The sequence below is a fragment of the Mugil cephalus genome, chromosome 6 (genome assembly GCF_022458985.1).
Source record: "Mugil cephalus isolate CIBA_MC_2020 chromosome 6, CIBA_Mcephalus_1.1, whole genome shotgun sequence".
Classification (NCBI taxonomy): domain Eukaryota; kingdom Metazoa; phylum Chordata; class Actinopteri; order Mugiliformes; family Mugilidae; genus Mugil; species Mugil cephalus.
In genome coordinates this window covers 15,292,262-15,305,060 of record NC_061775.1, presented here as the reverse complement: position 1 = coordinate 15,305,060, position 12,799 = coordinate 15,292,262, and the positions used below count along the sequence as shown (strand labels likewise).

The following is a 12,799-nucleotide window of genomic DNA, read 5'->3' as shown; positions in this document are numbered from 1 at the left end:
TGAGTTGGGAGGAAATGGAGGGAATGTGGCTTTTAAATCTTTAATATGAGATAAATACTGTATATGCAGGAATCTATGGGTTTCATTGACATTGGCTTTAAACCATCCACGATGGAAGTGGCTTAAAATCTTTACTGAACAATATTCTGTGGTGAGTACAGCACAATGTTAGTATTACTGCTGTGATCGCCGACGTTCTGAACTCAACAAGATATCGGATGGTGTTGAGTCTGACAAAATATTGATGGCAAACAACAATCAGAAATCGAAACTCTTGGGTAACTCTGGCTCAAATACACAGTGCATGCAAGGAGAGGAAAAGAAATTGCTCGAAACAAACTACTTTAAAGGAAGAAGTTTTTCTGGTTACTGACAATAAACACAGTGTTACGCCAGTGTTACTAAAATCTACCAGAGAGACTGTAAGGTCATACCTGTTCAAGTCCAGGGCGGCTGCCTTTTGGGCGAATGTGCAGATGCACTCTGGCCTTCCACACCTCTTTGGACTGTAGGTCTTGAGCGTAGACCACCACCGTGACCTTTTCCCTTCCCGCCAGGCTAAGTCGCCACAGGGCACGAACCACACCTCGCTCCCCAACGCCGAAATCAGACGACCCTTCAACCTTGAACAACACCTTCCCTCCACTGCAGTCCCTGAAGCTCGCTGCGGAAAACAGACAGAAAGACAGACATCAGACTTTGTGGGGAAAAAAACGTTCAACACCTGTAACATGTGCTGCGAGCGTGTTTGCCTGGGCACAACAATATACACACACATTTATATATTAGTTCCATTTCCAGCATCCTCTCATTAGAAACACAGGTTTTGCATTTGAGTGAAGGAGATCCAAAACATGGCACAAAGTGACAAGTCTGAGAGTATGGTCAGGCCTGAAAGTAGGGCTGGATGTGTTGATCTAAATATCGATAGTATCGATACCAAGGCTAGTATCGGTATCGGATCGATACTAGTGTAGTTTTTCTTCTATACGTCCAGTAAATTTCTCATCACAGAGTTCGTGCGAGCGCAGCTTCTCTCCAAGTCACGACAGGAGCTTCTCCATCCTTACCTGTAGTAAAAGGTGGCATATGGACAGAGTTTGACATCCGAATCCTAGCATCACAGCAGCATCGCACAGCTGGCACTGATGGGACGCAGACTCACTTCTGTGGTGGGAAATGAATGAGGCAACATGTCCCTCTCTGAGAAATTTTTATGTTGATTGTTACATTGCTCCCTTTTCTTATTTTGCACTAATGATTTTTTTTTTAATAAAACAGTTATGTAGTAAAAGGGGAATAATTACATTTTTATACTGTTAAATTGTTTTATAATTCAATTAGTTAATGCAATCAGCAAACATCTGAGTAAAAATCGGTATCAGTATCTGCGTTACCAGCCCTGTTTTGGTCTTGGATCGATACCAAAATTCCCAATATCGCCCACAACTACCTGAAAGCTGATGTGTGGCAGCATTTAAAAATGACAAAGATGAGCGGAATAGAAGCAAAGCCACAAGAAGGATGTGTCAACTAGAGGTAGAATAGTGCGGAAAATTTGTTAGAAAAATATCTGGAACAAACAATATTAGTTTTGTGAAAATCTGGCAAAATTGCATTGAAATTGAGATATCTCTTAAGGAACTGATATTCAATTGAATCAGATCAAAACAGGACCTTGTGAATCAGAATCAAAATGATACAGTAAATCAATAGCGATGCCCCAGTCCAGGAGTTTTCTATAATGACCATTTATGTTGGTGAAGATTCCCTGCCGCAACATTTAGAAAACTAAGACAGCTATTTCTCTCCAAAGGTTTCTTTAGTGACATACGAACATTTAACTGTGGTTTTGCAGCCTTCATAGTGACAGCGGCCCAGCATGATAAAATCGACAGTCGATCCGGCGACCTACTTTAGCCGCAAGCAAGGGGCCGTGGTGGCCACTCAAGCGCACCACAGCGCACATTGCCAGGTGTTTACAACTGTTTACCCCACGTGAACCACAACACATGACTATTCCTATTTATACTGACATCCCCACCAGGAAAGAAGCGGCGCAACATGGGGAACCAGTGAATGGTCATAACAACCTGGGGACCAACAATCATGACAATTTCTATTCAAAAGCTGCCTGAACGTCCCCCCGCCTAGAATATTTCGAGGGGGAAAAGTGGCTCTGATTTGTTTGTGGGACTATCCAACTGTGTGCTGTTTTAAACACAGCACATAATGAAATCTAAACGGTGTGCTACCAAACTCGTATTCTGACAAGAATTGAGTCTGGCTATGACAGGCTAATCCACACTGCTTAAAAGGGAAAATTGAAGAGATGAAGAGACACGAAAAAAAAAAAAAAAGAAGTCAAGCAACGTAAGTGACTTACATTTAGATGAGCATAAGAATGACGGATGGACCTGACTAGAGAGTTTAGCCTGCCCATAAATCCCAAAGCTGAAGATGGGATTTCCAAAAAAGAAAACCTTTAATGTGCACAAAAGAGACCCTTCTCTTTATTTGTTTGCCAACTATAGCCTATATTCGCAGAGGAAATAGCTCGGGGAAGTACACAGCGCCGTGACTGCAGTTCAGCAGAAATCATCGCAACTTCGTTAACAGTGTGATTTGAGCAGACACAGCAGGCTCGTGCAGAACAAAGCTGTCAATGCCAAATGTCAGCTCATCATAGTCAGCATATTAAGAACAAGTCAGTGCATCCAGAGCTGCTACTTCCAGCTCAGCTGTGGCAGAGAGGACGGCCGAGCCAGCGGCTTGGTTTCTGTCCAAGTGCTTCTTGTAACAAGCGTTGAGATTTCTACGGATGGTAATAAGGTTTTGGTGGTAGATTCATTCGGAAATGTGAACATAGACCTTACACGGACCTTACTGAGGCTCGCTAATGTTACCTGAATGATCTGCACATTATTTGCTTAAAAGAAAAATAGACTTCAGGAGTCTGCACTTATGTGCCTCCAACAGCAACACAGGAAATGTGCCTACGACCAGTTTACTGTAACACAACCCAACTTGGCACTGCTTTTACAGAACAATATGCAAAAAATATCCGTATACTTTATAATGCTAAAGAGAGTACCTACTGGGGCAGATTTCTAAAAACTGTTTTTCACATTCAGCGCTAATTTATTCACTTCTCAAACACGTTTTATTCACAGCTTATTTTTACTTGTGTTGCAACGATTTAAAATGTGCTTGAAAAGACAGCAGCGGAGGAAACCTGAGAGCGGGGCGGCTGAGGATGACTGCGTGAAAAAGCAGCAATACGAGCCATTATGATCCTCTGAACCCGAGCGCATCTGCCCAGTGTGCATTCCTGCCCACAAGTCGGATGTCAAACGACTGCACTCCCACCGCTTCGTATTTTTGGATATAACTGCACTCGCTTATTCCGTTTATCGTTACGTGGACTGCAATGCAACGCAAGGAAAATTCCCTTCCTGTGCAGCAGCCGCATGATGTATTCGTATGCGACACTGAAAGCTTTTTTTCTGCGCCGATGAGTGCAGTTATCATTCAAAAGTAGTTTTCTGCATATTCTCAGTTCGTCTTCGCTTTATGTTGAATTCAGTTTGAACACATGACCCAGCTTAGTATGACGCACTGTCACACGAGACAAAAGGAATCAAGATGGGGTTGAATATTTTTCACGGCACTCTCTGCTGCTCTGTGATCCTTACCAGTTAGAGGGATTAAATATATAGTTTGCCCGAGGGAAAGAAATGGGCTTATTAAAATCAGAAGGGTCTGATCTTTATCACATGAATATGTTCTCTAAAAACCATGTCTCCCGGCCAGTCGGTGCTTTCTTCATCTAAAAATGGTTTATTGAGGTGGTGGAGATTCTGGTCTGAAGATCCTCTTCTGCAGCCCTAATGGGCTCTGCTAGCTCGTTGTAAATGCTCATACATTATCTATGGCTCTGTGCAAAAACACTCACGCTGCTACATGATGTTAGCACCGTCTGATTTAACACGCCCCTCCACCATACCACGCAAAGGGAACTGGGGCAGAACTAAGCGTGGGGCCTTCAGATGTTGGTGGGCAGCAGTGGGTGGTTCCCAGTTCAGCCTCTCACTTTCAGAGAGAACAACACAGAACCAGATAAACTAGCTGCAGCCCGAAGCTTCAAAAACACATGTAACACATTTCATCAGGTTTACCCTTTTCTATCAGTTTTCACATCATGATTCCTGACATAAGTAAAAAATAAAATAAAAATTTACAACACATTTAAGGTGCATCACAGAAAGTGCCACTAATCCATGCAGATAGATGTAGGTTGCAAACCCTGAAATCAAGGACAAAAGTCGTTACGTGACCATTTCTTTCATAACTGAGCAAAATTGTTTCAAAACTGAAATCTCACTTAATGGCTGACTACCCAGCCCTAGTTGTTATCAGACACTGTTTAAAGATGGATGACGAAACTGATCCTCAAACGGGAAGCCAAAGTAAATAGAGCTCCCCCTGGAGACTGGCTGCAGTATAGGTCGTAAGCTCCGCCCCCTCCATGTTAGTGGAAGGGACTTGGGCCAAACTAAAACATGGAAGTACAAGTCATTTATTTATTTATTTTTTTCAAGAATGGTTTCAGTCATTTTAGGATGATAAGTTACGAATTAGAGCAGTTTTAATTAACTACAAATGAGAGTGAGTCTGGTGGAAGCCGATATCGCGGCTCCGCGTGGCTCCACTCCATGACCGCTCCAAAGTCGAAAGACGGTGTCGCTCGTATCCCCGGGAAAATAGCGTCAGTTGGGCCAGTACGGGGACGCGGGGATGTGTTGTCCATATTTATATGCAGTCAATGGCTATTAGCAGCTCTGTAAAGCTGACACATATACACAGCAGCGTTACTGAGTCTGTCAGTTGTGGCCATAATGTCATTGACTTTGTAAATATTTGCACATATAGCAAACCAAACTGGACGCACTGAAATGCTGAACTGATGGTGCACATACAAGGAAATTTAGAGGAAAAAATTCCTTGTTCCACGTGAGAGAGAATAAAACTAATATCCGTTTCTGAAAATCAGGATTAAATTTAGTTCATCTGTATTCCATGTATAACAGGACTGGCTGCTTAATAGTTAATGTTGATGATTAACAGTAGCAAAAACTGTAGGTGTGTGCAGAATGGGATTAAAGTGGGTGGGATTCATCCTGTCTATTTGTCTGGTTAGTGTAAGAAAATCATAAAACCTTTTACAGGTCAATGAGAGGTTTTCGAGATAATCAGTCAACATTAAAGTGCGATCAGGTAAAATCCTGTGACATGGTGCGGATGTCAGGCTGAGGTAGTGTGCCATGCAGCTATGAGGATACACAAATGAATGTGAATGTGCACACGCACAGACACGCACAGTCAAGCGAAGAATCAAAGGCAACAAAGACAACTAAACGGGATTAAAGCCTCACTGGTGCATCTTCCGAAGCAAGTTTCTGCCTGCTAAATACTGACAAACACTGTTGAATTTTGAGGCTGTGTGTGTGTGTGTTTGTGTGTCTCACAGTGACAGCTGGGTGTTGCTAGATAAACTCTGTCTAGGAGCAAAGCCAGGGGCCAACTTTCTTCTCCTCTCTGTCAACCCAATCCACGGAGACAGAGAATATGAGTATAATATTTCATGAATTTAAATGATATAAGGAGGCTTCTGGCAGGCTGGTTCATTTAGAGCAACTTATCTGCGACATTAGAAACTGACATTTTGCACGCCACGTTCTGGCTCCTCAGCAGGAGAGATGGGCAGCGCTTTTAGATGTGGATACACTGATGATTTAGAGCACGCACATCAGACTGCACTGCAATAGGCAATGAACTCGTGGCACCAAGCAGATATGTCAATCAGCTCCCTCCTCCCGACTTCACTGACAAACTCGTCAGAGCGTATCGGTAGAGTACAGCGGTACGGTGGCGCTCTGGAGCTACATCAGTCCATACAACTGACCCGTAAAAGCTCTAGCCACGAGCATGAGAGCCCTAAATGCTAAAATATGAGACGGATATGAATATGAGATATGAGAAGAAGCAACGCTGTATGCTTCACACCGTACGGTAACCGCCACGTCAGACTGGCTAGTCCTGTTTTATTCTGGCATCAATTCAAAGCAAATTTGTACAACATACGAATAACAAAATGTGGCTTCGCTTCGCTAGCGCCGTCGTTACCTGTGCACACAGAAGAAGCAGGATGTCTGAAGCCGTTGACTGACAGGGCCGCGCGAGACAGTTACTTCACAAATAAGTCAATTTTGGGCACACTCGGTTCTGGTCGGATCAACAAAAAAACAAAAAAAATAAATTGTCCAGGCGGCTTGTTTCACCTGTTTTCCCGCTGAAAAGGAGCCTGGGTTTAAGTGCGTTCATGAGGAGGAGGAGGGAGTGGAACTGTGGCTGTAAACAAGAAGGAGCAGGGGGGCAGGGCATATTTTACACACTCTACCTTCACCATGAAATAAGGATTTCATCAGTCGGCTCTCTCTCTCTCTCTCTGCCTTTTCATTGTTTGACAATTGTTTGACAAGAATAAGGAAGAAGAGATTCAGGTATTTATATGCACCGATCCGGCCTGGCATGTGACCACCTTCTTTATATTACGCAGGTCTCCCTGGTGCCTCCGGTTGTGACTCATCAGAGAATGGACATGGGCCTTTTAAGAAGAGCGTGTGGTGTCTGACATAGAGTGTTGTTAGTGGGGACCTTTGGGTCCTATGAGTCAAAAGGAGAGTCCTCTGTGGATCAGGCTTTTTCCACAGACACTTGATCAGTTTGGGATCTGGGGAATTTGGAGGCAAGGACAACTTAGGGAATTGTGACTGAAGGCCAAACAGCTTCATGTGTGTCCATTTTTTCTTTCATATGTCCTAGTTATTTTAATCTTTCCATGTTGCTAAATTACATCAAACCAGTTTTTCTTTTTTTTTTAAATAATCTCTTGTAAGTGAGGAGAAATAAGAAACTAAATGCAATCCCAATGAAAACAATACTCCCTCAACAGAAGGATGGACATGGTTTGTTAGCGCCAATGCTCGTTTTCATTGGCAACTGCCCCACTTTCTCCTAGCAACTGCCCCCGTTCAGAAAAGGCCGTGCTTTCCTCCGGCCTCTGTGGGCGGGGCGGCATCACTCCACCGCGGCCCTTCTGACAAAGATAACACTGGGAAGCATGCGAAATCAATCAGACACGGCCCTGAAAGGCCAATATGTTGCTGATAAACACATAACACAACAGAGTGAGCGCTGAGCCGCTAGTCAGACAAAAGCAGTCAGAGCTCCGCGGCCCCATACCTGCATTACGCACTCTGTCAGGGTATTACCATGTGAAGAGAGCACTGGGCTGATAGATGAATCACAGGCAATAAGAGCTCCCAGTCTCTGAGAGGCCCCGGCTCAACCACTATCATCACCTGCTGTTCACAGGTCCATCCATTTACTGACCCACCGTGCCTTTCTGCTAAACAGCAGGCTGCCTTAATGCACTCGGATATGTGTGTTGAAGGGAAAAAAATCTCCTCTCTTTAAACACACTTCACGCATGGCTGCTGTCCAGAAAACGATAGCTTCACAAAGAAACCGAGTTGTTTTCCTACGCTGCCTTTCATACATTATTAATCAGTGTAGATGCTCTGCAGGATAACTACAGTAATCTTAATGTAAAGAAGCAGTGGCTTTAGCAGTTTTTATCTGCATCTTACGTTTCCAGCTGTCACTCATTTTCCGATCAGGCGTAACATTATGACTGCCCTCATGATATTATGTAAGTCTCCCTTGTGTCTCCAAAACACGTTTTTCATGTTTTTTTGGGTTCTTCCTGTGTCAGGCCTGGTCTGGTCTGGTCTAGGTGGGTGGTACATGTCTCAGTAACATCTACATGAATGCTAGATCCAAAAGTTTCCCAGGAGAACATTGTATTGTCACAAGATGGTCAATGTTTTTTATTTTACCCGTCAGCGGTTTTAATGTTGAGGCTGATTGGTGTAGTTGCACCAACAGTTAAATGCATAACTGACCATAAATACCTTCTTTTGTCAGCAGCTCTTCAAATATCTGTATTACTGCTGGTGCCTGTATCGTTTATCAAACAGTCAACTTGGTAAAACACAATGGGTGAAAATGTAGCAAAATATCTTTGTTAATCTTGGATTACTGGATCTAAAACAAAGACTTCTGTATAGTAATTCTACACTAGATTTGATGACTGTGGTTTGTGCCCCAAAATAGATTACAATAATGTTCACGCGAACTACCCGTACGTCTATCCTTGACCACAACCTCAACCGTAGCTGATAAGCCTGAAACGTTATCTCTTCCGGGCACTGACCACGCTGTAGTTGTCAATTGTAGAGAGATTATACAAAGACAAGATTTTAAGTGGTTTCGTGAAGAGGAGCCCCCAAAAACAACAACAATGGCGCCATAAGATGGAGATGGTTCGGATTTTAATTGCCAATTGAGCCGCAGAAGAATGCATTTTGTAGAGAGAGAGTGCTGAAACCTAGTTTATCAAATTAAAATATATGCCAGAAACACATTTTTTTATAAATGTACAGCAGTGACTTTGACGGGAGCCGTCTTCTTTAACATTTCATGGAAAAAAATAATGAGAAATATATCGAATATCGCCTTCCAACTAAAACATACCGGGACGCGATTTTTGGGTCCATTTCGCCTTGGCCCTAGCCTCTCGTCTGGATGTATATTGCAGTTGCCACGTAAATGAGCAATCCAGGCTGGCATCATTATGCTACATTTAATATATCATTTTGTTCTGCACCATACTGTGTTTTATATCACTGAGTAGTCTATCTTACTGCATCACGCTGTGGTACATCAGCATAAATTAACAATGCCACACTGAAACGCTGACTTGCTTCAGATATAAATCTCCTTTATGAATGTGATATAAATCTGCTTTACGGTGGATTTTCCATTCAAGCCACATACACACGCCCGAAGTAAAGTCGGGAGTGCTTTAAGGAAAGCCTCATCTTAACCAGAGTTCCCATCTGTTATTCTGGCAGTGTTGGACAGACAATCGATATCTGTAGCGTAGATCTGCGACAACTGCTGATTGTCTTGGTGGACTCGCACAGCTAAATGAGATTTACTTCATTATACTGCTTTATTTAATTGTAGCAGTGCCAGTACGGAACCACAAAACGCCCCCTGGAGAAATCAGACCAGAAACTGGACCTGTGGTCACACTTTTGTGTCTCCAATTCATTTTTAATAGAGCAATTCCAGGACCCGTCCAGGAACTCATAACAACATAATATGTTGGACAATTACTCTGAAGCTGAATAACATTGGTAATATACCGTCTCTGTATTCTACAGATATTTTCACAGGCTTCAATAAAGCCTCAGGAGACACACTTGTTCGTCAAAGACAGCAGTTATTTACGTAGACATTAGCACCTTAGCAACGTTTTCAATATGAAGGAACAATATGAACAAATACAAACAATGGAAGGCCTTCAGTTTCAGCAGATTGAGGCTCATTTCATATTGCGAGCAATCTTAAGGATGAGCTGTGTGTGAACAATCCACATCCAAATGTACTTATCGTCAGCTCCTGATAGCTCCTGTTATGTTTCTTAAGACCCTGATCAAGCCCTGCATTGATCTGCCTCTAATCACACAACACACATTAGCCGAGTGGCTTAAAGGGGTGCAGAGCAGCCATGTTGAGGCTGATCCACCCACCCTCTCAACGCTAATAAGCTGGAGCACGGATGTGGGGGCGTTTGGGAACAAACACAATGGAGTAACTCGAGGCAGCAGGGACGTGCACACTCGTATGCAAACACATTGCTTTACCACTGAGAACTGATCTGTCTTATTTACTCCAAATCGCATAAACGTCTCATAACTTGCATAATATAACAAACTGTGGCATGCTTAGATTGCTGAGTGAATATTTAAAGCAGTACATATTGGCTTTGATTGCTTTCAAAAAGATTAGTGGGAATGTGACACTTGTTTAAATAAGGTAATATAATGAAAAAATCATTATGCATGTGGGGCTGGAAATCACAGCAGAATCACCAGGTACTAAACATTAGTACCATTAGATTTTATGTCAAACATCATTCCTTTCAGGCAGGTATCTGTATCTGTATTTGTATAGCAAGTGGATAGAGTGGGTTGCCCATGAACAATGAGTGGGTCAATGTTTCATTGTGACTGTAAGGGTCTTTGAGTAACAGTAGGTAGGAAAGCACCATACACACTGATCAACGGTAAAATCAGTAACAAGGTAAGTAAAAAACATTGAGCACCTTGTGACTATTCAATGTTCAGCTCGTTTGGGCCTTTGTTAGCATTAGTGTTGATATCATTTAGACGTGTACCGGCCACGTAGTCCAGACCAGGCACTAGGGCTACAGTATTTGTTTTTCCATCACATGTTCACGACATTTTCTACTGGTTGACGGAGAAACTAATGCAGTAGATGGACTATTTAACTGTCATGAGTAAAAATTGTAGAATAATCCCACACTAGTTTGCATGGCCCCGTATTAGCGCTGCCTGCTGATGTGGATATCCGGGGACATTAAATTGCATACATTTCAATATAATAAAAAGATAGAAATATTTGAGTGTAAAACTTTGGTAGTTTATATATGCCTACCTTAGTAGGGAGCAACCAGTGGAGGCTGATTGACCTTAGGTAGGCATAAGATAGTCAGCGATGCTAAATCCAGTAAAAACCAGTCAACAAAGGCACACAAAATAGGTATACTGACCTTTGGTCATGGACTACTCAGGTAATCACATTGCCAGACTTTGTCTGGCTGTGTGTCTGGCTATGTGAACTTGCTACATACTGTTCGCCAGCAGGAGTTCTACAAAGCCATTCACGAAGCACAATGCCAGTTAAAATTCAGGACACAATAGCATGTAGCCCTCGTCAGAGAGAGACAGGGAGAGAAAGACGACTTGGACACAAGAGAGCAACAGAGAGACTGTGTGAGGAAAGGCGTAAGAATGAAAGGGAAGAGAAGAAAGACAGAGACACGCAGAGATGGCCACGGGGGAATCTGGACCCTCAAAGCCAATGAGACAGTGAAGATCTCCAGTTTAAGATCTGTGCCTGAGCAAACATGAGACTACTACCAATTATCACCTCCTGCACCTGCCAACACACATACACACACACACAAACGCATAGCACACCATGTTCCTCCCCAGCCTATCAGTGGGACTCTCCTTTTCAGCAGGGCTGCTGGGTGTTAATGAACCCATCTCTTCGTGTTAATGAAGCCATTCACAGGTCCACTCCCCCCTGCTGCTCCTCAGACCCCCCCACCAGACTCCTCAACAACCACCTTATCTGTAGCCTTTTGACTAAACTAGTGTTTCGTGTGAAATAAACCTTTGATCTACCTCAGGATCAGTACATTTAGATTTGTTGCAAGGGCAAACATCTTCTCGACTCCTTTTTCCTGGGAGCTGTAAAACGACAGCATGCACCAAAGGTGTCTCCGGGGAAATGCTTCAGGGAAATCTGCGAGGTAGAAACCTGAGATGTTTAGACAGCCTGGTATCAGGTTATATGATGTAAACAGTATGATGGCTGTGTGTTTGTGAGCTGAGCGTGACCCTGGAAGAGTAAATGACACAAGTCTGCTTTCTGGGGGGAAATCGATCACAGAGCTGGAAGGACTGAGAAACCAGGATTCATCATATCGACAACCACAGTGTTCTAGTACTTGACAGCCTATGTGATAGCTTTAAATACATTAAGAGTACATGTATAAGCCAACATGCACGTTCATGAGGGAGCCATAATTTTTTTTAGCAAGCACGTTGGTATTTTTACTGATATTGTAAAGGTAAGTCAAAAATTACTTTGTCAATTATGCTATTAGGTTAACGATATGAAAATACTATATACACCCATTTTGTGTTAGCAAACACAATGCCTTTTTGTAGTGGGCGGAGCTTAGCTGGAGGCAAAACAGTCTACAGAAATACATTAGTTAACATGGACTAGCAGCTTCTGTCGGCTTGCTTTTGACAATGGTGGAAGAAAATGTGAGTATTTTCTTTATCTGAACATGTACAGTCACTCACGCCCCAAGACCTCAAGTGTAATTCGAAAAATTTAACATGAATAGACAGGACCAGATTTGCTGTATTCAATAACAAAACGGAAAGGCGATCTGACAAGATTACCTACTGTGCAATGGTCGGACAACTGATATAGAAACCAAGCCTGAACAATAAAGAGAAAATGTGTATATATAATTTCTTAGATGCCTACAATTATGTCCTAAATGGTCATGAACAAGACTTTACTTACAAAGTTTTAGTTCCATCTAGCTAGCGGCAAGGCTAGAAAACAAACCTGCATCAGTGTGAGTTATTGTGAACCGAACCAAGTGATATGTCTTGACAGCTAACTGCACTAGCTAGCACGGCTGCGTAAGTAACCTACATCTCGTGCATGTCACGCATGAAGTTAACTACATACATGCTATATATGCAAGGCTATTGCACAGGCTAATGTAAAAGCAATGTTAGCTGTGTTATTTTTAGTGAAATATGAAGTGAAGCGTAGCTCATTACTCTCATGCTCATGCACTTTGTAGTAGCTAGCAAATGCTATTTTGTGAAGGCACCAACAGAAGCATTTTTAATGATCAACAACAGACAACAGTCTAATCACCTCTTTTCTGTTATAGACACTGCCATGAGGTGAACATTTCTCCTGGAAAAAAATATTTGTGTATTTTGCAGCGCTGCATGAGAAACCCCATATGCCATTTGTAGTCATT

At 42.6% G+C, this 12,799-nt stretch overlaps 1 protein-coding gene across 1 annotated transcript in view; it reads right to left on the bottom strand.

The window, feature by feature from the left end:
• Positions 1-12,799, bottom strand: part of LOC125009277 (cadherin-2-like) — a 67,593-nt gene that overhangs the window by 34,951 nt on the left and 19,843 nt on the right. Inside the window, exon 3 of the mRNA XM_047587069.1 lies at positions 435-664. Within this exon, the coding sequence (XP_047443025.1) occupies positions 435-664 (230 nt within the window). The remainder of the gene's footprint in view (positions 1-434; positions 665-12,799) is intronic.